General features: G+C 48.5%; 1 protein-coding gene and 1 non-coding gene across 5 annotated transcripts in view; one reads left to right on the forward strand and one right to left on the reverse strand.

Moving 5' to 3' along the window:
- Window positions 1–9501: 9501 nt before the first annotated feature.
- SLC39A11 (solute carrier family 39 member 11) overlaps window positions 9502–25963 on the forward strand; it is a 289518-nt gene continuing 273056 nt past the window's right edge. For 3 of the 4 annotated variants that reach the window (XM_070774168.1, XM_070774170.1, XM_019982119.2), the window contains exons 1-3: window positions 9502–9648; window positions 13827–13945; window positions 19668–19706. In XM_070774168.1, coding sequence (XP_070630269.1) covers window positions 13838–13945; window positions 19668–19706 — 147 coding nt within the window. In that variant the 5' untranslated portion in view covers window positions 9502–9648; window positions 13827–13837. Of the gene's footprint in view, window positions 9649–13826; window positions 13946–19667; window positions 19707–25963 lie in introns of those variants that run through there. The other variant, XM_070774169.1, reaches the window with a different exon arrangement.
- On the reverse strand, window positions 11153–11225 carry TRNAG-CCC (transfer RNA glycine (anticodon CCC)). The gene has a single exon. It is a non-coding gene; the product is annotated as a tRNA-Gly (tRNA).

The raw sequence follows: 25963 nt of genomic DNA on the forward strand, positions 1-25963 counted from the left end.
ACTGTCCGAGGCAGGGCCTCTGGTAGGGGGCGGGTGCCCCCGCGTCTGCAGGGACCTCGGGGCTCCCATGTTGTGTCCGAGCCAAGGCCCCTGCCAGCCATCTGTCTGTGAGCTGCAAGGCAGGAGGCGCGGCCTGCAGGGTGACAGCCCTGCCTGGTGGCGACAGACAGTCCCCAGGCTCTGGGAGGGAGTGGGGGGGCGTCCTGGGGCCTCTGGTTCTCGTCATGTGCCGACAGTCTCACCCTGCAGCTGGCCTGCGGGAGAACTAATGAGGTGGAGAAAATCCATGGGAAATGATTGATGAAGACAAATCGTGGACATTTTCAAGGGAACCTGGCTGTCCAAAGCCTCCAGGGGGTTTTGGATATAAGCGCCGCGTCCACTTGATTGACTGAGAGGCTTGTGCAGAGAGTTAGGAGACCTTAAAGTGGGTCTCACTACTGACCTTCAGTCTTACTATTTCAGCTCCGTGAGCCTTTTTTCTGTATTCCCCTTCTTTTATATCTTCTTGAAATGTGTTTAAATGATAAAAGGAACATAACGTTATAGAAAGGGGGAAAAGCTCTTCAGTCTCATCGCCCAACTGCTTTAATTGGTATGAATTCTAGTTTTTCTGTTACTTGCATGTTTTTTGCCACTGTATATTTTTCCTTTTTAAATTTTGTTTATTTATTTGGCGGCACCAAACGTTAGTTGCGACATGTGAACTCTTAGATGCAGCTCCTTGACTAAGGATCCAAACGGGCCCCCCTGCACTGGAAAACTGGAGTCTCAGCTATTGGAGCACCGGGGACGCCCCACAGACGGCATGTTTCTACTGCTTCTATCACAGAGCCCCGTATCGTTTCCTAAGCTGTTACAGCGTTTATCATCTTTTAAGGAAAATTTCTTGGCCTTGCGACCAGGCACTGTAAGATTTTAGTTTGCCAACCCGGGATTGAACCCACACCCCCTGCATTGGAAGTGGGGAGTCTTAACCACTGGACCGCCAGGGAAGTCTGGATTTATCATTTTTACTAACTGCCTAAAAGTCTGCTGCATTTATGTTCTTTAATTTACTGACCTGTCCCTTTTTTTGAGCATTAGAATGATCAATATCTTTTCTCCCTCATATTTTAAATCATGTTATTAAAAGAGTTCCTGAGAAGTCACACTGATGGATCCACCCCATTATTGGGAGCAGAGGGTCCAGGGCAATTTGCTTGGCTTCATCATTCCATTTAATTAGACAGGTGATTTTTATTTATTTATTTATTTTTTAGTACCTTTTCTGTGTAAGGCTTTCTATCTGTATTATCTATTGCAGGTCCCGGCTGACGTTTCCAGAATATGTGGCAAGACTGTAAACCTCACCAATGACAACAACTTCGGGTAAAAGGCCAGGGTGAATCTGTGAATTCTCAGTGACATAGTATTTTTAAATATTCGTAGTAGTAGAAGTCTGTCTCACCATGAAAATGACTGTAACATCCATCCCTCTTGCTTGCAGGATGTATTAGATGAGGATTGGGAGTGTGGGTTGTTTGTTATTGGTTCCTCATGGAAAGTGCTCGAAACATTTTTGTTCGCTCCAGTATTCTGACCTGTCTCCCCATAGTCTCACTGACAATAATCATTTTCATGGTTGAGCCAGAAAGCTGTGACTCTAACCCAACAGCCTGGGAGGATTAGGGACTCACAACGGTGTGTGGAACGCGGCGGAAAGGGGGCCGATGGGAGAGGTGGATTCCAGCTCCTTGTCTCGGTCTCTGCGGCCATCTGTGAAGTGAGAGGTGGGGGCCAGAGGCTCTCAGAGGTTCTTCCTGGCACTGAATGTTGTGGTGTGGCCTCACGTGTGACCTGATAGCTTCCCTGGTGGCACAGCGGTAAAGAATCTGCCTGCAATGCAGGAGACCTGGGTTTGATCCCTCAGTCAGGAAGATCCCCTGGAGAAGGAAATGACAACCCACTCCAGTATTCTTGCCTGGGAAATCCCATGCACAGAGGAGCCTGGCAGGCTACAGTTGCAAAAGTCAGACACGACTTAGGACTAAACAACAACAAAACCAAAAAACAGTTCACCCAGTAGAAGTCCAAGAATGGAAACTGAATTAGGAAACCTCCCTCTTAGGTTGAGGCAGTAGCCATTGGCAGAGAGGCAATTTAGTCCCTTCCTCTCCCCTCCCTTTCTTGCCTTCCTTCTTTCCTTCCTGCCTCCCTCCCTGCCCTTCCTGCTCCCCTCTTCCTTCCTTCCTTCTTGCTTGTCCCATTCCCCTGGGGTTATGCTCACAGGAGGAAAACACCATCCTTTCTGGATAGGTTCACCCAGCCCTACCCTTGTCCCTATCACCAGCCCTCCGCAATCTACAGCAAATCCACACAAGATGAGTTTGGTTTCTATTCCCACTGGAGAGAGGAATAAAGCTTCTTGGAATCCTGGCTCCCTTCCCAGTCCCTGGGGCCTCTTAGGATCCTGAATGATTGTACCAGGCATATTAAAATGCTCCCGCATTCCACATTAAGTAGCCCCACCTCACACCCACCGTAAAATAATCAAAAAGTTTGTAAAAATAATTTTGCTTTTGAAGTGATTTGGCTAGAAGCTTATTTAATTTCTGACTGACTGTGATTTCTTGGCCATTGTTGTGCCTACTTAAGGATTCTCTTGAAGGGAGTAAAGCTAAGCCTCAGATTGTTGTTCGAATGTAATTAAATTTTTATGAATACCAAAGTCAATAATTAACAAGGTTTTATAGACATTTCGTTAAGCACTTATTAATAATCTGCAGGGTTTTTTTGGGGGGGGGGTTGGGGGGAGCCAAAACCCAGTATGTTTTTTTCAATTTGTAACCATTTCATAGACCCCTGGAAAAAGAGGAAATCCTGGGTGCTGGTACACTGGTTTCCTTCCTTCTTTCTTTTTTTTTAATTAAAGAAAGCAGCATTCTTTTTCTTAGATTACGTGTCTGTGTATTTGGCTGTACCAGGCCTTAGTTTCGGCACACAGGATCTCTAGTTGTGGCATGCAGACTCTTAGTTGTGGCATGTCGGATCTAATCTGGAAAGTTCCCTTTCCAGAGATCGAACCCGGGTCCTCTGCATTGGGAGCACGGAGTTATAGCCGCTGGACCACCGGGGAAGTCCCACAAGCCTTCACTTACAACACACATTCAAGGCAGTGCCTGCGACGTTGGGCCTGGCAGCATCGTGAGGGCACAGCTGTTCTCCGTCTTCTTCGCTGGTGTGTGTCCAGTCCTCAGAAGTGCCTGTCGAGGAGCAGGCGTGCAGCAGACATTCGCTGAGTGACCGAATGAACCAGCAGGCTGCTCTGTGATCCATACAGCTCTAGAAGAACAGGCTCAAAGCAGAATTTACTTGTTCAGCGATTCACCCTTAATAAACCAAAATTCAGTTCCATAGAATTCCTTGTGAGATGCCGGGAGAGTTGTTTAAAGCCAATGTGGAAAAGATGGAAAACAGATTTATGCCAGTTATCATCTCAGAGACAGGGTTGATTTCATATTTAATCAGTGGTGCTTTTTATGTAGTAATTTTTTATGTAGTAATTCCATATCATATTAAAGCTAGCAATTGAGCAGGCTCGGGTTTGCATTTTAAATATCTCTCCCGATACCGGAAACTTCTCTCCCAATAATAGGTTTGTATAAAATCCGTAGAACCTATACTTCTCTTTTTCTTCTTTTGAAATGTTATTGTCTTTTAAAAAATTTATTTGTTTTTAAATTGAAGTACAGTTGACTTCCAATGTTGTCAGTTTTAGATGTATAGCAAAGTGGTTGTTACACATATATATAAATCTATTCTTTTTCATATTCTTTTCCATTATAGGTTATTACAAGATATTGAGTATCGTCCCCTATGCGATACAGTAGACTCTTGTTGATTATATATTTTACGTACAGTAGTGTGTACATGTTAAACCCAAACTCCTGATTTATTCCTCCCCTCCCTTTTCCCTTTGGTAGCCATAGTTTTGTTTTCTGGGTCTGTGAGTCTACTTCTGTTTTGTAAATGAGTTCACCTGGACCATTTTTTAAGGTTCCACGTATTTTTTATTGTTTGGTTGCTCAGTCTTTTGTAACCCCATGGACTGTAGCCCGCCAGGCTCCTCTGTCCATGGGATTTCCCAGGCAAGAGTACTGGAGTGGGTTGCGATTCACTTCTCCAGGGGATCTTCCTGACCCAGGGATCAAACCTGCATCTCCTGCATTGCACCCTTATCACTGAGCCACCAGGGAAGCCCTTCCACATAGAGGCAAACCAGATACTTGCCTTTCTCTGTCTGACTTAGTTCACCTAGTATGATAATCTTTAAGTCCATTCATGTTCCTGCAGTTGGCATTATTTCACTCTTTTTATAGCTAAGCAATAGTCCATTGTGGAGACGGCGATGGCACCCCACTCCAGTACTCTTGCCTGGAAAATCCCGTGGATAGAGGAGCCTGGTAGGCTGTAGTCCATGGGGTCGCTAGGAGTCGGACACCACTGATGAGACTTAGCAGCAGCAGCAGCAGCAGCAGCAGTCCGTTGTGTGTCTATACCACATCTTCTCTATCCATTCATCTGTTGACGGACACTTAGAGAATCTGTGTCTTTATACCCTCCTTCCGGCCTCGCTGCTGCAGGCTCAGAATCGATCATCTGAACAAAGATGAGAAAGGTGTCATGCTTGCTTACTCAGTTCCCCACCAAGCCCTCGAGGGCAACTCTTCCCTGTACCAGGTTCAGAAAAGTGGCATCAGGTCGCTCTTGGCTCCTTTGGATGGTTTTTAGATAAAAGGCAGGTTGGAATTTCCTCTTTGTCAGCTGATCAGTCATGCTGGAGAGCAGGTGTCAGGAACAACCAGGCCTGTTCCACCTGCCAGGGACTCATTGCCAAAGCCATCCCAGGCATTTCTACTTAGGAAGCCCTGTGATTTCACAGCAGAGAAGGTAATGGCACCCCGCTCCAGTACTCTTGTCTGGAAAAATCCCGTGGACGGAGGAGCCTGATGGGCTGCAGTCCATGGGGTCGATAAGAGTTGGACACGACTGAGCGACTTCACTTTCACTTTTCACTTTCATGCATTGGAGAAGGAAATGGCAACCCATTCCAGTGTTCTTGCCCGGAGAATCCCAGGGACCGGGGAGCCTGGTGGGCTGCCGTCTATGGGGTCGCACAGAGTCGGACACGACTGAAGTGACTTAGCAGCAGCAGTAGCAGTGATGTCACAGTGTCCTGACATCAGAACCTTAAATAATCAGAACCCAGAAGAGTTGAGGGAATTGAGCACCTAGGAGGTTTGATGGTAGGTATAATTTTTTAATTCTTTTTTTTTCAATTAAATTAAAAAACTTTTTTTTCCCGCCATGCAGTGGAACATGTGGGATCTTACTTCCCTGACCAGGGATCGAATCTCCCCTCCTAACATGCGTTGGAAGTGCAGAGTTTTAACCGGTGGGCCACCAGAGGAGTCCCTGTAGGCGTGTCTTTGCAGTGACTGGAATGTAAACATTGGCTGGGCGGTTGGTTCTTGTCTTTCCTGCATTTTAGGGGGAATCAAATGCTAACTACTGCCTTAACTGAAGCTGGATGCTTCTTGAAGGCCTCATTAAATTTTAAAGAATGGGTTTTATCATCACTCCGTACTAAGAAGATTTATTTTATGGGATTACGCTGGGGCGTCTCAATCTCGGCACTGTTGCTGTTCTGGGTCAGATAATTCTCTGTTGTGGGGTTGTCCTGGGTGCTGATGGATGGGTAGGAGCATCTCTGGTCTCTGCCCGCTGGTTCCCTCCCATCTGCTCACGTCCCCCCCGGGGGGCAAAACTGCCCTTGGGATGCTGTTGACTTACGTTGAGAGCAGCCGGGACCGTGTGATCTGGTACACAAACGCTGTTTTCTCATAATGATGCCAGAAGCTCAGCCTTTCTGTACACCGGTGCTAAATCGAATCTCAGAGACAGAGTTCTTGGGTGAAATTGAAAAGAATAGCTTCATTGCTTTGCCAGGCAAAGGGGGCCACGGCAGGGCAAGACCCTCAGGCCTGTGTGTCCCCACTTGGAGAAGACAGTGAGAAGTTGTATAGTAATGGTTCAAAGAGGACGCGGTCAGCTGGTGGACGTTCTTCTGATGGGTTGGTGGTGAGGTCAGTGGGGGTCTGCACCATCAGTATCATCAGCCTTTAGGTTCCAGCTGGTCTGGGGTCTGCATGCTGGTGGGCAGCATACCACTGTTAATCGCTAACCTCTCCCACCTGGAGGGGTTTCAGTATCTGCAGAACAGCTCAACAATATTGTGATGTGTATCCATTGATAGGGAAACAGTTCTCCCTGGCCTCGCATCCCCTCCCTTCCCTGATTAGCAACTGCTTCAATCTGCCCATTGGAACTCAGGGAAGGTCATGGAGGCTGAATGAAGGCTGTTTTCTGTAAGATATGGGGGACACAGAAAGGCCTTGAGCACAGGAGTGCCCCACAAGGCCCTGCTTGGTATCAGTAACTCTCAGGAAGGTCTTTAATGTGTAAAATGTAGCCAATGAATAACACTTTTGTATCTGGACAACTTATCCAATATTCAGTAAATACTGAACAGCTACTACGTGCCTTGCACTGGAGACACAGCCGTGCAGACTCCCGACAAGGTCCTGCTCTCAGAAGCTCATCTTTCAGGGGGCTGAATAAATAAGAATGCCTGAGAGTGAGAAGCGCCATGAGATGATGCAGAAGGGCTTGGAAGCGCTGTATCACAGAGGGCATTGAAGGAAGGCCTCTTTGTGGGGGTGACACTTGAACTGAGACCCACATGACAGGAGGGAGCCAGCCAGGTGAAGACCTGAAGACAGGTGCTCCAGGTGGAGGCTCCAGGCAGTGTGCTCAAGGAAACAGCATGTGCAAAGGCCCTGAGGCAGGAGGAAATAAGTGCACTGTTCCCGGAGAAGGCAGAGCAGCCTGCTGAAGCAGAGTGAGGGAGGGGTACAGGTGGGTCAAAGGTGAGCAGACTCTGGTCACGTAGGGCTTCCTAGGTGGAGGGAGGCAGCTAGAGTTTCACTCCAAGGGCACAAGGAGCCCTCTGAGGGCTGGACTTCTGTCTCTAAAAAATTACTTAGACTCTTCTTTGGAGGATGGTCTGGGACCTGATGACTCAGCGGTTAAAGAATTTACCTGGAGTGCAGGAGACACAGGAGATGTGGGTTTGATCCTTGGTCAGGAAGATCCCCTGGAGGAGGCAGTGGTAACCCACTCCGATATTCTTGTCTGGAAAGTCCCATAGACGGAGGAGCCTGGCGGGCTACTGTCCAGGGGGTCACAAAGAGTTGGGCAGGACTGAGCCGCTGACACTAACATTTGCTTCATCGGGGAGATGAAGTCCATGGTCAGGGCAAGATGATGAGCCAGAGCTATTATTTTGGGCAAAATGGATGAATTCTGGATATATGAGTGGGGTATACTTAGGAAATCCCCTAAAAGAGCGACCGATAAAAACCCCTGATATTTCAATAGCATTCTTTGAGCTGCCTATTACTTTCACTTCCTTAATCCCTTCCGCATATCAGCGCCAGTTCAATCGAGTTTACCATCCACACTTTGAAAGAACCAGCGCCCCAGGCTCAGGGGCTTATCTTAGTCCTCCTGACATGTCAGTGGTCAGACTTCAGGAAAGGGAAAGAAACAAGAGCCCAGAGGGGCTGAGCGAGCCCGCCCTACGTGTCCGTAGCTGATCTCCATGTGCTGGGACCCAGCAGAGCAAGCAAAGGCTCATAAAATACATGTGTATATATATATATAATATGTAATGTATGTATATAAGTGAGAGTGTTAGGTGCTCAGTCATGTCTGACCCTTTGTGACCCCATGGACTGCACCCTGCCAGGCTCCTCTGTCCATGGGATTCTCCAGGCAAGAATACTGGAGTGGGTTGCCCTGCCTTCCTCCAGGGGATCTTCCCCACCCAGGGACTGAACCCAGGTCTCTAACATTGCAGGCAGATTCTTTACCATCTGAGCCACCAGAGAAGCCCCATAGTATATATAATATAATATAAATGAATGAAAGGGTGGAGCTTGAGGACAATGACCCTCCAGTCTGCCGGGGGTGGGGGCCCGGCTGGGTGGTGGGTACTTTGTTCCCTCTACAGTCGCTTGTCGGGAGCACAGAATGATTGATTATTCACAGACCTGGGATGGGAAGGTGGGTACTGAGACCCAGAGGAATATGGGATTTATCCATGGAAACCCACGTGCTGTATGGGGCTTCCTCCTGACTCCAGAGCCTAGGCTGCAGTACCTTGTAAGGGAAACAGAGAGGGAAGGAGGGAGCAGGGAGGGAGGAAGAGAGAGAGAGATGCATCCATCTCCCTTCCTTCCTGTGTGCACCAGGAGAAGGCCATGTGAGTACACAGTGAGAAGGCAGCTGTCTGCACACCAGCAAGAGAGCCCTCACCAGGCACAAATCTGCACTTGATCTTGAGCTGGTCTTGGGCTTGCAGCCTCCAGAAGTGTAAGACGATAGATGTCCAGTGTTTAAGCAACCCAGCCTGGTGTTTTCTTATGGCGGCTTGAGCTGAGATAGCTGGCCTGGCTCTGCTCTGTGTCTGAGAATCTCCTGAGGGCAGAGACCACCTACAGTCACCATGCTGTCTTCCCTTCTTGGAAGGGAAGGATATGGTGCGGTCACCAGTGTCCACGACTGACTTCTCTGGTCAAGAGAGGGATGCTCCTATCTGATCCTCTGGTCTGTGGCCACAGTGATTATGGGCAGTGTTTCTGGGTACCCTCTGGAAGGGTCATCAGATACAATACCCGACGCCCAGTTACACCTGAATTTCGGATAAGCAACAAATGTGAAATACGCTTTTAGCAGAAATATGTCCCAGATAACAGTGAGTTGCTTGGAGAAGGAACACACAGGATATGTGCTGTGTGTTCAGCCACTAAGTCATGTCCGACTCTTTGTGAGCTCATGAACTGCAGCTAGCCAGGCTTCTCTCAAAAATTATTTGTTGTTTACCTAACATTCAAGTTTAACTGGATATCCAGTTATCCAGTTAAACTTGACTGGATATTTTTGACTAAACCTAGCAACCCCACCCTATGGTCCTTTCCTAGAAGGCCAGGAGAGCAAAGCACTGGTTCTCGATGAAGGGCTCTAGGATCAGAGCACCAACCCGACTAGTTCAGAACAGAAAACCTCTGCAGAGGCTTCCAGAACCAGAAGCTCAGAGGGTGCCAGCATTCTGCATTTTGATGTCTCTGGGGGTGGTTCCATTGGATGCTGTAATTTGAGGACCATTGATCTAAAGAATGACGCTGATGGTGGAGACTGCAGGTCGCATGCTCTGTTGCTCACCCGGCACGCCGCCAGAATGCAGCAACCTAACTGACATCAGGCCCGCTGCAGGGCCTTGTTTCCCTGGGTTTCTGTGGCTTCCAGGGTTGTGCAGCTCTCAGTTCTACCCGCCCCAGTGTCTTCCCGAGCCCGCAGAGGCTGTGAACCAGAAAATTGATTCTCCTGCCGGATCTGCCAGTTTCAGCGGGCGGGGCGGAGCTTGGTGGCCGGGGACACGTGTGCCTGGAGGGAAGCAGGAAGTGACTCCGGAGTGGAGCCCGGAGAACCAGCAGCGGCTGCAGGGCTGATGGAAGTGGAGAGGGGGCTTGAGAGGGCACCGAAGTGAGTCGGCTCTTCTCGCCTGCGGTGCCTTTGGCGGGGCTGGAGGCCTGGGGTCTGGGGCCACCAGGAGCCGAGCGCGGGGCCTGGAAGGGCAGCCACATGCAGTTTGGAAGGAGGTGTCCCTGGGAGAGGAGGGGGTTGGAAGAGAAGCAGGGTGGCCTGGGCAGGTGGCAGAGGAGGGGGAGGGGTGCCGGGAGCACGCCCCCTGCCCCTCTCCAGGGCAAGCTGGCGGGTGTTGTCCTTCTGTTGGCAGTGGTCCCCCAAGAACCTTTTCATTCAGCACTTCCCAGTGGGCGTGTGGAGGGGGTACCCCCAGGAGCAGACCTGGTTGCAGGTCCAGCTGCCCCAAGTCCCCTCCGCCAGGCTCTGAGGCTCAGCAGGACCCTTGAACTTGACTGGGAATCTGGTTAAGGTGCGGCGGGCCCGAGGAGGTGCCTTTCTCATCAACCCCTGGTTCGGCAGGTCCTCGGACCACACTTTGAGTAGCCAGGTATTGGAGACCAGTTTCCACAGTCACAGACGCCCAGACCTGAATCACTTTGCTCAGTTCCAGTCTTGGAGTCAGGGCAGGCATGCTGGTCTCGTGAAGTGCTCTTTACACCTGTGCAGCTTTTCCATCAGCCTCTTGAAGCTGACTCTTGGAAGTGGGGTAACAGGTTTAAAAGGGAGAGAAAAGACAGAAATCTTCTATCCGCCAGGAGCCCTGCGCTACTGTGTGTGGGGAGGTGCTGGCGTCTTTCAAGCTGGAGCAGGCAGAGAATCAGCTTCCCTCCCGCAGAGGGGCCCAGGCTTATGATTTAATATCAGCTCCTGGGAAGTCTGAGCCCCGCTGCACAAGTGGCTTTTGAGCCACCCTGGCTGACCTTCCGTGTTGCCAAGGCACTTCTTTGTCCTGCCTACTGGAGAAAACTTTCTGCTCTCGGGTCTGCGTGGCGGTGGCCCTGCCGATCCCTCACGGGGCAGGAGAGCTCACTTTCTAAGCTCTGGGTCTTGTAGAAGATCTTCCAGTTTTAGATCCGTGCTTTCCATCCTGATGTCCATCCCCCGTGGAACGCTGTGCGATGCATGCTCCCTGGCTCAGTCGTGTCTGACTCTTTGCAACTCCATGGTCTGTAGCCCGCCAAGCTCCTCTGTCCATGGGATTTCCCTGGCAAGAACACTGGAGTGAGTTGCCATTTCCTTCTCCAGGGGATCTTCCTGCATTGATGGCAGATTCTTTACCGCAGAGCCACCTGGGAAGCTCCCATAAAATATTAATTCTGATTCTGCAAGTCTGGGACGGTACTTGAGATTCTGCATTTCTAACTTAGCTCCTAAGGGGGCCCAGCGCTGCTGGTTCTGGGACCACCCTTAGAGTAGTGAGGGTTTTCTTTTAATGTTTATTTATCTTGGGTGCACCAGGGTCTTAGTGGCAGCACGTGGGATCCTCGATCTTCGTTGAAGCGGTGTGCGGGACCTTTAGTTGCCATATGAGAATTCTTAGTTGCTGCGTGTTGGGATCTAATTCCCTGACCAGGGATTGAACCTGGGTTGCCTGCATTGGGAGTGCAGAGTCTTAGCCACTGGACCAGCAGGGAGGTCCCTGAATTGTGAGGATTTAAAACAGCAAGGAAGAAGCTTCTCTGAGGAGCACTGGGCTGGCTTCCCCAACGATGAATCCACGGTGGCCTTGGCCTTCTCTCTGTGTCTCTTTTTCGTACATCTCAGTGTGCCCGTGCGTAAATAGAGTCTTAGAACAGTGTTTTCGCCTCCCACCAGCCCCCAGGAACACCCACAACCTTCCTTGTTTGCCAGCCCACAGAACCCACATTGACTTTGGCTGTTTGGTGAATGTAAATGGTTTCCTCTTTTCTGTAGTTGCTAAAAGGCGCATTCAACGCTGAAAAACAAAGTTGTTTTTTTGTTGTTGTTATGACCCGTCTTGGATGATAAGTACAGAGAGGATGCTAGCTGTGTGCCATTCTTTGTAAATCCTCTTTGAAAATTGTATCCACAAGGATCAGTGTAATGATCCAAATGTCTTAGTTTAGAAGCACAGACGATTCTCTTTAGGATGCCTTAACAAGATGCCATAAGTAAAGAGGTGGGTTTTTTCTTAATGGTGTTTTTTTCTTTATTTGCTGCAGTCATCCTCCTGAACTCCACTTAGACTATGGAGACCCAGGCTGAGTCCAGAGATTCTGTTTCGTGCTGAGGTTTCTTGGTACCTTGGCTGAGCCTGGGCGCACCTGGGCTCACCTGGGTTTACCTGTGTTCATCCTGACTTACAGCTTCCTAGATCTGAATCCTGCTGGTTTGCTGACCCCCTTGGCATAAGAGGGCCCATCTACCCTCTGCCCGGGTTTCCTTCCAGGGTCAGAGCAGAATCGACAGCTTTTGGTCTGCAAGTTCAGGGTTGCTGGCTCCTCACAGACCACTAGGGCCTGGCAGGGCTGAGCCAGCTGGGGTCGTGTCCAGCCCTGTGAGTGCTAGAGGATCGGGGGAGCTGAATGAGCCCTTTGAGATGAGGCCTTGAGCCCCGGTGTTTATTGTACCAACTACACACAGAGCTTTTCAACAAGTGGGTCTCTCCCTTGTAACTTTCCACAGGTGAGGTGACTCCCTATCATTTCAGAGCTAGAATTTAGAACATGTGCGAGTCTAGAGGAGGTCTGCCGAGCAGAACCACGAGGGAATGGCACTTCCCTTTCCTTCCTTGGTGGGCAGTGGTGTAACTTCAGCCTTGGGAGCAAAAGTACTCAGTGGGGGCGGGGGGGCGGGGGGCTTCCCAGGTGGCTCAGTGGGTAGAGAATCTGCCTGCAATGCAGGGAACTCAGGAGACGTTGGTTCCGTCCCTGAGTGGGGGGGGTGGCGGGGTGGAAGATCCCTTGGAGGAGGGCATGGCAACCTGCTCCAGTATTCTTGACTGGAGAATCCCATGGACAGAGGAGCCTGGCGGGCTACAGTCCACGGGGTTGCAAAGAGTCGGACGCAACTGAAGCGACTGAGCACACGCGCACATGCTCAGTGGACTGGGGGAAATGACACTTGGGTTTCGTTTCTGTGTCTTTGCTTATTCAAGATAAGCCCGCCCTTTTCAATTCAGCACATATGTTTTGGGGTGCCAGAAAACCCTATTTTATGGGGGTATCAAATGTGAAAAAGCATCATTCCTATTTTTCAACAACGAATGATATAAAAGATGAAGGAGGCAAGCCCACACAAAGAAAGCAGTGAAGACGTGCCCTGGGACCGGAGTAGAGGGGAATCAGGGAACTGTGGCATCGAAGTTGGCTTTATCAGAGGATGCTCTGGGTCTGATGGCTGGAGGCTGGGGAGGAAACTGGATAAAGAGAGACTTGGAGCAGGACCATTGGGACTTGTGAAAGTGCCGCGAATAACAGGGCTGAGCTGGAATACAGTGCCCTTTCAGGGTGCAGTGGTTGAAGAGCTGTTGGGTGAGTTGATGGTCAGCTGATGGAGTGAATCCTTGGCGGCCACGGGGGCTGCCATGAGAACTGCTCTGGAGAGCTGCTGAAAGTTCGATCAGGCTTCCTTGGTAGCTCAAATGGTAAAGAATCTGCCAGCAGTGCAGGAGATGCGGGTTCGATCCTTGGGTGAGAAAGAGCCCCTGGAGAAGGGAATGGCTACCCTCTCCAGTGTTCTTGCCTGGGAAATCCTAGGGACAGAGGAGCCTGGTGAGCTGCAGTCTGTGGAATCACAAACAGTTGGATGTGACTGAGCGACCAACACTTTCTTTGGGTGGAAGAGCTTCAGGAGGGCATCTGAGCTGGTCAACCTGTGCTCGGAGAAGACTAGACTGATGATGGATGATGGCAAGGCTCAGGTGAAACAGGTGGAACATGCCCAAAGGCTGCAGCCAGACGTCCCAGACTCTCTCCCCCCAGGCTAAGGAATTTGCATTCTTTGCACGTCTTTAGAACTGTTTCCCAGTGCCTTCCCTTCCCTCCTGTCGTCTCCTCCCCCGATGTCTCCCTGGTTGTCTCCTTTCAGAGCTGGATGGTTTCTGATAGCTGGGGTCAGCCTGGGTGAAGCCACCCAGGCCACCCAGGCTAGCCTGGGCTGGGTCAGTGACGGGTGTGCCGGCGGATCCCGTGGAGGACGTGCGGGCCCCTTAGCGCGTGCGCGTCCCAGGGAGGGACCATGGGCGCTGACCCTCTCTGCTCCTCTGCACACAGCCATATCCAGCATGCTCCACGGCCACAGCCCCGTGTCCCAGGCCCTGCTGGGGACCTTCTTCACCTGGGGGTTGACAGCGGCCGGGGCGGCCCTCGTGTTCGTCTTCTCTAGCGGACAGGTGAGTTGCCTCGCTTTGGTTTTGGGGGTTCGCGGGGGGGCCTTTTGTAGTGAACTCTGCCCCTTTCCTTCCCTCGCCCCCACCCCCAGCCCCCTGCCTGGGAGCTCATGGGCCCTCTGCGTCTCCCTTCCCGATGCCCAGTGTTTTGGCCATTAGGAGCCCCCGCCTGATTTCTCTCTGCTGCCCAGGTTCTCGGGCCTGGAGCAGGTGGCAATGTGTGTGAGGTTTGACCCCCTCGCCCTGTGCCGTGAGGGGCAGAAAAGACCCTGAAAAAAGCTAGGTGGCCGGCTCTGTCCCCTTCAGCCCATTTCTAGGCTCTTCCTTTCCTCCCTCGTCCCCTTTGGGATGAACACACACAGACCTGCCCCCCGCCCCCCTAGGCCCCTGAAAACCCCACCCCACCCCGTGCACCCCTACATCTCCCAGAACCCCCCCTCCATGCACACTCCATGCACCCTCCCGCCCCTCCCCAGCCCACGCCCGCCTCCTGTGCCTGGAGGCCCTGCCTCTCCTCCAGCCCAGGCTGCCCGAGTCCACGGCGTCCTGATGAATGCAGAGTCCCTGCACCCGCCGTGCTCGGGGCGCAGGCAGGGCAGCTGTGGCGAGCGGGCACGCGCTGGAGGAGCGAGGCAGACCCGCCGAGAGGCCTGGGAAGCCGGCTGGCCGGGGTCCTCTCGTGTTAGGACCTGTACAGCAGTGCTGATGTCGTCGGGAACTGGGCTGGGAGCCTGCAGAGACTGGTCCGGGTCCCAGGCTGCTGTCAACAGGCGACCCAGTGCCCCGCCAGTCTCCCGACAGCTGTGCCAGGTCCCCCAGGGTCCTGTCCTCGAGCCCTTCTGGGGTACAGCAGCCCGTGTTTCCATCTTGCCCAGTTTCAGTTGCGTTTAGAAGCAGAGATCTAAGTCGGAAGAGCTGGGTTCTGGCTGGCCAGCTGGCCGCAGAGACCTGAGTGGAAGTCCACAGGTCCCGAGTGAGCCCGGTCGGTGCTGTGGAAGCCGCTCGGAAGCGAGAAGCCATCGCAGAGGTGCCCCCTCCCCTGGGAGCTGAGAGCCCCTAATCTGTCTCCCGTTAGTGTTGCCCCCAGGTCAGTGGGAGGAACGGCTGAGACACTTCTCTGTGCAGAGGCATGTCAGGGGTCCCCACGAGCACTCACAGATGCCGTGATTCACTAGACGGGCTCGTGGGACTCGGCACATGGCTGAGCCACGTCGTCGTCGCTAAGGTCTATCACAGCGAAAGGACACAACAGCTACGTCAGGGTCTGGGGAGATCTGTGCACAGATTTGGGGTCTGACGCGCCCTTCCTCCTATGAGGAGGCACAGAGCGCGCTCCTTCCCCAGCAGTGACAACGTGGTAACACGTGGACGATGTGTCTGCCCAGGGACGCCCAGTACCGGCTCGGTCCTCAAGGTCTTTACTGGGGGCTGGCCACAGAGGCAGCTGAGCCACCAACCCAAATTCCAGACTCTCAGAAGGAAAGCAGCTGTCCTGGATAAATCACCTGGTTTGTGAAATGGGCACAGGGACCCACCCTTATCGGTCAGGGATGGGGGAGCAGTCCCAGTGCCAGCTTCCCAGGAGCCAGCTAAGGACCAGCCTTGGGAGCAGGCTCAGCTGGGCTAGGTGAGCCCTCTCTGCACAGGAGCCGTGCCAGAGAGGTGGGAAGGGCCAGACATGAGGGGATAAAGCCAGCTGTGGACGGGAGTGCCCAGAGGCAAGCACTTCTCCTCCTGCCCCGGCAAACCTCAGTTTTTACCCACCTGATATAGGGGCTTCAGTGAGGGTTCCTGGGGATGATGGACACTCAGCCATCTCCACTGCTATCAATAGTGGCTCAAGTTCACTCGAAATTCTTTTTTGTTTTTTTTAATATTTGTTTATTTGGCAGCAGTGGGTCTTAGTTGAGGCACGTGGGATCTAGTTCCCTGACCAGGGGTCAAACCCAGGCCCCCTGCCTTGGGAGCACAGAGTCCTAGCTACTGGACCACCAGGAAAGTCCCCCAAATTCATTTTCTTGATTGAAAAAAAGTCATATTGTAATTGTAGGGAACTCAAAAAATGTGGAGAAGCCGAAAGAAATAATAAAAAACGTTCCCAATCTCACTTTTCTGAAAGGAAAACTGAAATATTTCTTCAAGTTTATTTGGCTGTATTTGAGTATACAAATACAGACATATCTGTTTTCTTTATATAATGAGGATCAAATTATGAATTTTTATAATGAGCATTTTTCACTGGATGTCATAGGCATCCCTCCCTAACCCTAAATGGTTTTTTGATTATTTTGATTAGTTACTTAGATAGCTGTAGAACATAAAAATGCAGTGCAGTTTATTTAGCCAGTCCCCAACAGCTGGACAGTTAGTTTATGACTGAACAATAGCAACTGTGTCCATGTGGCTAGAGATTATATAACTTAGGCCCCTCCTTAAAAAGAAAATCTTTTTATTGAAAAACACAATGCATATAGAAAAATGCACATTTTATGGACTTCCCTGATGGTCCAGTGGTTAAGAATCCACCTGCCAATGCAGGGAACACGGGTTCGATCCCCGGTGTGGGAAGATCAACTAAGCCCATGCACCTCAAGTACTGAGCCCGAGATCCGGAGCCCTCGAGCCGCGATAAGAGAAGCCACTGCAATGAGAAGCCAGGGCACCACAGCTGGGGAGCAGCCCTCACTTGTCACGGCTAGACCCAGCACACCCCAAAATACAGAAATAATTTAAAGAAAGGAAAATGCATTTTCTAAGTGTACAGCTTGATGACTTTTCACCAATGTCCATGGAAATAGCGCCCAGATCAAGTACTAGAATAGGATCCCCCCAACCCCTGACAGGCAATGCCAAAGAATGCTCAAACTACTGCACAATTGCACTCATCTCACACGCTAGTAAAGTAATGCTCAAAATTCTCCAAGCCAGGCTTCAATGATATGTGAACCATGAACTTCCAGATGTTCAAGCTGGTTTTAGAAAAGGCAGAGGAACCAGAGATCAAATTGCCACCATCTGCTGGATCATCGAAAAAGCAAGAGAGTTCCAGAAAAACATCTATTTCTGCTTTATTGACTATGCCAAGGCCTTTGTGTGGATCACAATAAACTGGAAAATTCTTCAAGAGATGGGAATACCAGACCACTTGACCTGCCTCTTGAGAAACCTGTATGCAAGTCAGGAAGCAACAGTTAGTACTGGACATGGAACAACAGACTGGTTTCAAACAGGGAAAGGAGTTTGTCAAGGCTGTATATTGTCACCCTGCTTATTTAACTTATATGCAGAGTACATCATGAGAAACGCTGGGCTGGAAGAAGCATAAGCTGCAATCAAGATTGCTGGGAGAAATATCAATAACCTCAGATATGCAGGAGGAAAAGGGGACGACAGAGGATGAGATGGCTGGATGGCATCACGGACTCGACGGACGTGGGTTTGGTGAACTCCAGGAGTTGGTGATGGACAGGGAGGCCTGGCGTGCTGCAATTCATGGGGTCGCAAAGAGTCAGACACGACTGAGTGACTGAACCGAACTGAACTGATGGAGATAACAGCACCCTTATGGCAGAAAGTGAAGAAGAACTAAAGAGCCTCTTGATAAAAGTGAAAAGCGGAGAGTGAAAAAGTTGGCTTAAAACTCAACATTCAGAAAACTAAGATCATGGCATCCGGTCCCATCACTTCATGGCAAATAGATGGGGAAACAGTGGAAACAGTGTCAGACTTTATTTTTTTTTGGCTCCAAAATCACTGCAGATGGTGACTGCAGCCATGAAATTAAAAGACTCTTAATCCTTGGAAGGAAAGTCATGACCAACCTAGACAGCATATTCAAAAGCAGAAACATTACTTTGCCAACAAAGGTCCGTCTAGTCAAAGCTATGGTTTCCAGTGGTCATGTATGGATGTGAGTTGGACTATAAAGAAAGCTGAGCACCGAAGAATTGATACTTTTGAACTGTGGTGTTGGAGAAAACTCTTGAGAGTCCCTTGGACTGCAAGGAGATCCAACCAATCCATCCTAAAGGAAATCAGTCCTGGGTGTTCATTGGAAGAACTGATATTGAAGCTGAAACTCCAATACTTTGGCCACCTGATGTGAAGAGCTGACTCATTGTCAGACCCTGATGAAGACCCATATGAAGACCCATGTAAAGACCCTGATGCTGGGAAAGATTGAAGGCAGGAGGAGAAGGGGACAACAGAGGATGAGATGGTTGGATGGCATCACCGACTCGATGGAGACAGGGAGGCCTGGCGTGCTGCAGTCCATGAGGTCACAAAGAGTTAGACACGACTGAGCGACTGAACTAAACTGAGCTGAACTGAACCCCTGCCCTCCCCTGCAGCAATCCTTTCAGGGTCCCTTGCAATCCCTACCCCAGTCCCCTACTCCACTCCAAGGGCAGCCCCTCTCCTGGTCTCCAACAGCAGAGTTTCGTTTTCTCTGTTTTGTAGAGTGTATTGTATAGTGTATGCTCTTCTATGTCTGGCTGATTTCACCCTATTTATTGCTCAGTTGGTAAAGAATCTGCCTGCAATGCAGGAGACCATGGTTCGATTCCTGGGTTGGGAAGATCTGCTGGAGAAGGGATAGGCAACCCACTCCAGTATTCTTGGGCTTCCCTTGCGGCTCAGTTGGTAAAGAATCTGCCTGTAATGCAGGAGACCTGGCTTTGATCCCTGGGCTGGGAAGATCCCCTGGAGAAGGGAAATGCTACCCACTCCAGTATTCTGACCTGGAGAATTCCATGGACTACAGTCCATGGGGTCACAAAGAGTTGGACACGACTGAGTGACTTGCACTTTCACCGTTTTTGCGTTTCCCGAATGCCGCTGCCTGACTGTGAGCTCCAGTCACGTGTGTACACGTGTTCTCCTTTCTGCATGGTGTTCTCTGTGTGTATACATCTTCGTGACCTGTCCATTCTGCCTCTGTGGACCTCTGGGTAGTTTTGAGTTTCAGCTCTCACAAGTAGTGCCATAAAAAGCATTTTTGCCCACAAGTCCGCTGAATCCAAGTATGTGTTTCTGTTGGTAATTACGCATGGCCCTCACTGCTGAGTCATGGGGCATGCTGATGAAGTTTCACTTTGAGCGGATGCTGCAGCTTTCCAAAGTGGCTGGACCAGCTTGTACGCCCACCTGCAGTGCGGGAGGATTTTGGTTGGTCCACGTGCTCCTTGTCAGTACTTGTCAATTTCCAACTTTATACCAGCTCCTTAGTGAAGTCGCTCAGTCGTGTCCGACTCTTTGTGACCCCTACCAGGCTTCTCAGTCCGTGGGGTTTTCCAGGCAAGAGTACTGGAGTAGGTTTCCACTTCCTTCTGCAGGGGATATTCCCGACCCAGGGATCGAACCAGGGTCTCCCGCATTGTAGGCAGATGCTTTACCCTCTGAGCCACCAGGAAAGCCCATACCAGCTCCTTACTAAAGGTTTATAGCCGTGGTTCACAGGGAGCGCTGAGAAAGATATAAAGCACGTGGACCAATGCGAGCCAAGGATCGTGCTAAACGAAGCCTCTCATTGGTTGTGGAATGGATGGACGGTTTAAAAAAAACTTTTTTCCCCCCTCACTCTTGGCTCATTTTATAAAGACATGGGTCCAGGGTTCCAGATATATTTGCATGTCTTTATTCATGTGGCTTTCTTAGGCTTATGATTGCCTCCTATCCCATGAAACGTTTCTTAGAAACTGAAACATCTTTTTTTCATTTTCAGAGGCGGATCTTAGATGGAAGCCTTGGCTTTGCTGCAGGGGTAAGTCAGCACATGGTGGGAGGGATCTGAGTGGAGAATGTTTCTTCTGTTATTTCTCTGCCAAGGCGTATTTCCAGCCTCTGCCCTTGTGGCCACGTTCCCCCTTTGTAATCTCCAGTTGCTAATGGCTCCCTCTGATCGCTGACCCTGTTTGCATCCAGCAAAGGGAATGCCCCTGCCTTTCCTTAGACAGAGAAAGAGGCTTGTTGGCAGCTGTCTCAGGACTTGTAAACAAGTATTCCAAGTGAGGTATATATGTTTAGGGAGGGCTTAGCACAGAGCTCTAATATGTTCTTTACTCCTCCTTGTCACCCATAAGACCTTATATTATGGATATTTTCAAACATGTACAAAAGTGGAGAGAATCCCATAAGGTACCCCCAGCGTACCCACAGCTCAGCTTCAATCATTAGTGACATTTACTAAGCTCATTTAACATACCCCTCCTCCCCCAACCTCCCACCACCTAGTATACGTGGGAGGGAGACTGTTTTGTAAAAGCAAATCTCAGACATCATATAATTTCACTTGTAAATTCAATGCACAACTCTAACTGAATGATGATTAAAAAAAAACATAATTGGCATGGTATAATCACACCTACCAAAATTAGTATTTCCTTATTAGTATCCAATATTTGACTTCACAGACTTCCTCTGGTTTTCAAAGGTGTCTCCTAAAACTGTTTTGTTAGAATCACGATCCAAACAAGATTTTCATTTTGAATTTGTTTCCTTTTTTTGGGGCATAGCTCAAGGTTTACTGGGTCTTAGTTCCCTGACCAGGGATGAAACCTGGGCCTTGGCAGTGAAGGCATCAAGTCCTAACCACCGGACCACCGGGGAGCAGCCTTAAATTTGTTTCATACTGAGTATCTTCAGTCTCTTTTATTATTTAACAGTACTCTCCCCCACCCCACCATTTCCACCCCTACCCCTAGTAACTTGTTAGAGAAGCTGAGTCGTTGGTCTGTAGAACGTCCCACGATCTGACCTTGGCGCATTGCCTCCTGGTGCTGTTGAACTTGTTCCTCTGTCCCCTGGGTCTCCCGTAAACTGGGAGTCAGACCTAGAGGCTCACTTAGTGCGGATTCCATTTTCCAGGCATGAATACCACCTGGCGGTGCTGTGTATTCCACTCTCATCAATCACATTCAGTTCGGGTCAGTCGCACAGTCGCGTCCGACTCTTTGCGACCCCATGGACTGCAGCACGCCAGGCCTCCTTGTCCATCACCAACTCCCGCTCAAAGTCCAGCTCAAACTCACCTCCATCGAGTCAGTGATGCCATCCAACCATCTCATCGTCTGTCATCCCCTTCTCCTCCTGCCTTCAGTCTTTCCCAGCATCATAGTCTTTTCCAGTGAGTCAGCTCTTCGCATCAGGTGGCCAAAGTATTGCAGTTTCAGCTTCAGCATCAGTCCTTTCAGTGAATATTCAGGACTGATTTCCTTTAGGATGGACTGGTTGGATCTCCTTGCAGTCCAAGGGACTCTCAAGAATCTTCTCCAACACCACAGTTCAAAAGCATCAATTCTTCGGTGCTCAGCTTTCTTTATAGTCCAACTCTCACATCCATACATAACTACTGGAAAAACCATAGCTCTGACTAGATGGACCTTTCTGGCAAAATAATGTCTCTGCTTTTGAATATGCTGTCTAGGTTGGTCATAACTTTTTTTCCAAGGAGCAAGCATCTTTTAATTTCAGGGCTGCAGTCACCATCTGCAGTGATTTTGGAGCCCCAAAAAATAAAGCCTCTCACTGTTTCCATTGTTTCCCCATCTATTTGCCATGAAGTGATGGGACCGGATGCTATGATCTTAGTTTTCTGAATGTTGAGTTTTAAGCCAACTTTTTCACTCTCCTCTTTCACTTTCATCAAGAGGCTCTTTAGTTCCTCTTCACTTTCTGCCATAAGGGTACTGTTATCTGCATATCTGAGGTTATTGATATTTCTCCCAGCAATCTTGATTCCAGCTTGTGCTTCATCCAGCCTGGCATTTCACAAGATGAACTCTGCATATAAGTTAAATAAGCAAGGTGACAATATACAGCCTTGACAAACTCCTTTCCCTATTTGGAACCGGTCTGCTGTTCCATGTCCAGTTCTAACTGTTGCTTCTTGACTTGCATAAAGATTTCTCAGGAGGCAGGTCAGGTAGTCTGGTATTCCCATCTCTTGAAGAACTTTTCACAATTTGTTGTGATCCACACAGTCAAAGGGTGTGGCGTAATCAATAAAAGAGTAGATGTTTTTCTGGAATTCTGTTGCGTTTTTGATGATCCAGCAGATGTTGGCAATTTGATCTCTGGTTCCTCTGCCTTTTCTAAATCCAGCTTGAACATCTGGAAGTTCTCGGTTTCCATATTGTTGAAGCCTAGCTTGAAGAATTTTGAGTATTACTTTGTTAGCATGTGAGATGAGTGCAATTGTGCGCTGGTTTGAACATTCTTTGGCATTGCCTTTCTTTGGGATTGGAATGAAAACTGACCTTTTCCAGTCTTGTGGCCACTGCTGAATTTTCCAAATTTGCGGGCATATTGAGTGCAGCACTTTCACAGCATCATCTTTTAGGATTTGAAATAGCTCAACTGGAATGCCATCACCTCCACTAGCTTTGTTCGTAGTGATGCTTCCTAAGGCCCACTTGACTTTGCAATCCAGGATCTCTGGGTCTAGGTGAGTGATCACACCATCGTGGTTATCTGGGTCATGAAGATTTTTTTGTATAGTTCTTCTGTGTATTCTTGCCACCTCTTCTTAATATCTTCTGCTTCTGTTAGGTCCATACCATTTCTGTCCTTTATTGAGCCCATCTTTGCATGAAATGTTCCCTTGGTATCTCTAATTTTCTTGAAGAGATCTCTAGTCTTTCCCATTCTATTGTTTCCCTCTATTTCTTTGCATTGATCATGGAGGAAGGCTTTCTTATCTCAGCTTGGTATTCTTTGGAACTCTGCATTCAAGTGGATATATCTTTCCTTTTTTCCTTTGCCTTTGGCTTCTCTTCTTTTCTCAGCTATTTGTAAGCCCTCCATAGACAACCATTTTGCCTTTTTGCATTTCTTTTTCTTCTGGATGGTCTTGATCACTGCCTCCTGTACAATGTCATGAACCTCCGTCCATAGTTCTTCAGGCACTCTGTCTATCAAATCTAATCCCTTGAATCTATTTGTCATTTCCACTGTATAATCAGAAGGGGTTTGATTTAGGTCATACCTGAATGGTCTAGTGGTTTTCCCTACTTTTCTCAATTTAAGTCTGAATTTTGGAATAAGTAGTTCATGATCTGAGCCACAGTCATCTCCTGGTCTTGTTTTTGCTGACTGTATAGGTCTTGTTTTTGCTGACTGTATAAATCTTCTCCATCTTTGGCTGCAAAGAATATAATCTGATTTCAGTATTGACCATCTGATGATGTCCATGCATAGAGTCTTCTCTTGTGTTGTTGGAAGAGAGTTTTTGCTATGACCATTGCGTTCTCTTAGCAAAACTCTGATAGCCTTTGCCCTGCTTCATTCTGTATTCCAGGCCCAAATTTGCCTGTTACTCCAGGTATTTCTTGACTTCCTACTTTTGCATTCCAGTCCCCTTTAATAAAAAGGACATCTTTTTTGGGTGTTAGTTCTAGAAGGTCTTGTAGGTCTTTATAGAACCGTCCAACTTCAGCTTCTTCAGCATTACTGGTTGGGGCATCGACTTGGATTACTGTGATATTGAATGGTTTGCCTTGGAAATGATCAGAGATCATTCTATCATTTTTGAGATTGTACCCAAGTACTGCATTTCGGACCCTTTTGTTGACTATGATGGCTACTCCATTTCTTCTAAGGGATTCTTGCCCACAGTAGTAGATATTATGGTTGTCTGAATTAAATTTGCCCTTTCCAGTCCATTTTAGTTCACTGATTCCTAGAATGTCGATGTTCACTCTTGCCATCTCCTGCTTGACCACTTCCAATTTGCTTTGATTCATGGACCTTACATTTCAGGTTCCTATGCAATATTACTTTTTACAGCATCAGACTTTACTTCCATCACCAGTCATATCCACACCCGGGCGTTGTTTTTGCTTTGGCTCCGTCTGTTCATTCTTTCTGGAGTGATTTCTCCACTCTTCTCCAATAGCATATTGGGCACCTACTGACCTCATGAGTTCATTCTTCAGTGTCATCAGTCACATTAGCAGGCACGTTAGTTTGTGCTTTTCCGTTTCCATTGAGTCAAATTTGGCTCCTTGCTCCTGTTTTTGTAGTTCTGTGATCTGCAAAACCTGGCCTGAGGGTGGGACCTCCTGAAAGTCCTCTAAGCCAGTAACTCTGAGACCAGAGTCTGTGGAAGCATTCTAGGTGTTCCATGGGGCACAGAGAGTTGTTGCAAAATCAGTGTCCGTGTCCTCAGCTTCCAGTTTTGTTCTCTTTGGCCAAACTGCTGTGCCTAAGAATATCCCAAGGCGGCTTGTGCCTTCCCACCTTCCGCGACACAGCTGCCCTCTCCTGCTTTATCAAAGGAAGATGCTCTCTTGCCTTGGTTCTTTGCCTCTGATTAGCAGCATCTCCACACACAGACGGAGTGACCCTTGGTGTGTGGGTGCTGGGGTGGAGATGATGATCAGATCACTGATCATTGGACACAAATCCTTTAGCAATTCAGATACTGTGCTTTCAGGGAAATAAGATCCCTAAAGCCACATGGTGTGGCCAAAAATAAAGAGAGAAAGAAATCCTTTAATGTAAATTTCCCTGGTGGACCAATGCTGAAGCTGAAACTCTAATACTTTGGCCACCTGATGCGAAGACCTGACTCATTGGAAAAGACCCTGATGCTGGGAAAGATTGAGGGCCAGAGGAGAAGGGGATGACAGAGGATGAGATGGTTGGATGGCATCACCGACTCAATGGACATGAGTCTGAGTAAACTCTGGGAGTTGGTGATGGACAGGGAGGCCTGGCGTGCTGTGGTTCACGGGGTCACAAAGAGTCCGACACGTCTGAGCGACTGAACTGAACTGCTCTGGGATTTTGGGCCTTAGTCAATGGCACCCCACTCCAGTACTCTTGCCTGGAAAATCCCATGGCTGGAGGAGCCTGGTAGGCTGCAGCCCATGGGGTTGGGAAGAGTTGGACATGACTGAGCAATTTCCCTTTCACTTTTCACTTTCATGCACTGGAGAAGGAAATGGCAACCCACTCCAGTGTTCTTGCCTGGAGAATTCCAGGGATGGCAGAGCCTGGTGGGCTGCCGTCTATGGGGTCGCACAGAGTCGGACACAACTGAAGCGACTTAGCAGCAGCAGCAGCAGATACAGTTCAAAGAACAAAATTCCCTGGTGGTCTAGTGGTTAAGACTCTGTGCTCCCAATGTGGGGAGCCCAGGTTCAATCCCTGATCAGGGAGCTAGATCCCACATGCTATCACTAAAGATGCCACATGCCACACCTGAGAGCCAGAGTAGCCAACTAGGTAGATAAATAAAAAAATATATTAAAAAAATGACAGTATTAGAACAAAATATTTGTTTTTTCTATCTTCTTTACATGAATACATTTTCTTTGTTTAAGAAAAAAAAACTTGAACCACTTAATGTTTATTCACAGATATATGAATGAAAACTGAAAAAATTAGAAAAAGACCTCATCCTTGAAAATAAGTATTTCCAAGAATAAATATTATTAGACTTTTGAATATCTAATAATTATGAAATGGTAGATTAAATTTTTGCTGTTATGAATCTGTTCTCAACCACTAATAGTTTTAATAGTCATTCAATCCAGGAAGTTGTTATTTAAGCAGTTAGAACTCTAGGCTCACAGGAAATTAAAAAAAAATTAAATTGAAATGTGCATAGATATTTTATTGCAAACCAATATGAGAAAGAAACCAATAATAGCCTTTCTAGCATAAAATATAAGTTGCTCTAGGATAAAATTTGGTGGGAAAATGGAATTGATATACTAATCAAGGAGAAAAAGGAATGGTATACATTTTTTGACTTTTGAGTAAGAGTGTTTTTGTGTGTAGAATATAGTAAGAGTGTTTTTGTGTGTAGAATATAACCCTGGAACAGAAAAGTACATAAGACATAAACACACAACTTATTTTGTGTACATTTTTAAGTGGATAACAGAGAGAATCAAATCCCTATGCTGTTTATTTTTATTTAATTAATTTTTTTGGCTGCATGGCTTTTGGGATCTTAGTTCCCCAACCGGGTATTTAACCTGGCCCTCAGCAGTGAAAGCACCAAGACCTAAG

This window comes from Bos indicus, chromosome 19 (assembly GCF_029378745.1).
Source record: "Bos indicus isolate NIAB-ARS_2022 breed Sahiwal x Tharparkar chromosome 19, NIAB-ARS_B.indTharparkar_mat_pri_1.0, whole genome shotgun sequence".
Classification (NCBI taxonomy): Eukaryota; Metazoa; Chordata; class Mammalia; order Artiodactyla; family Bovidae; genus Bos; species Bos indicus.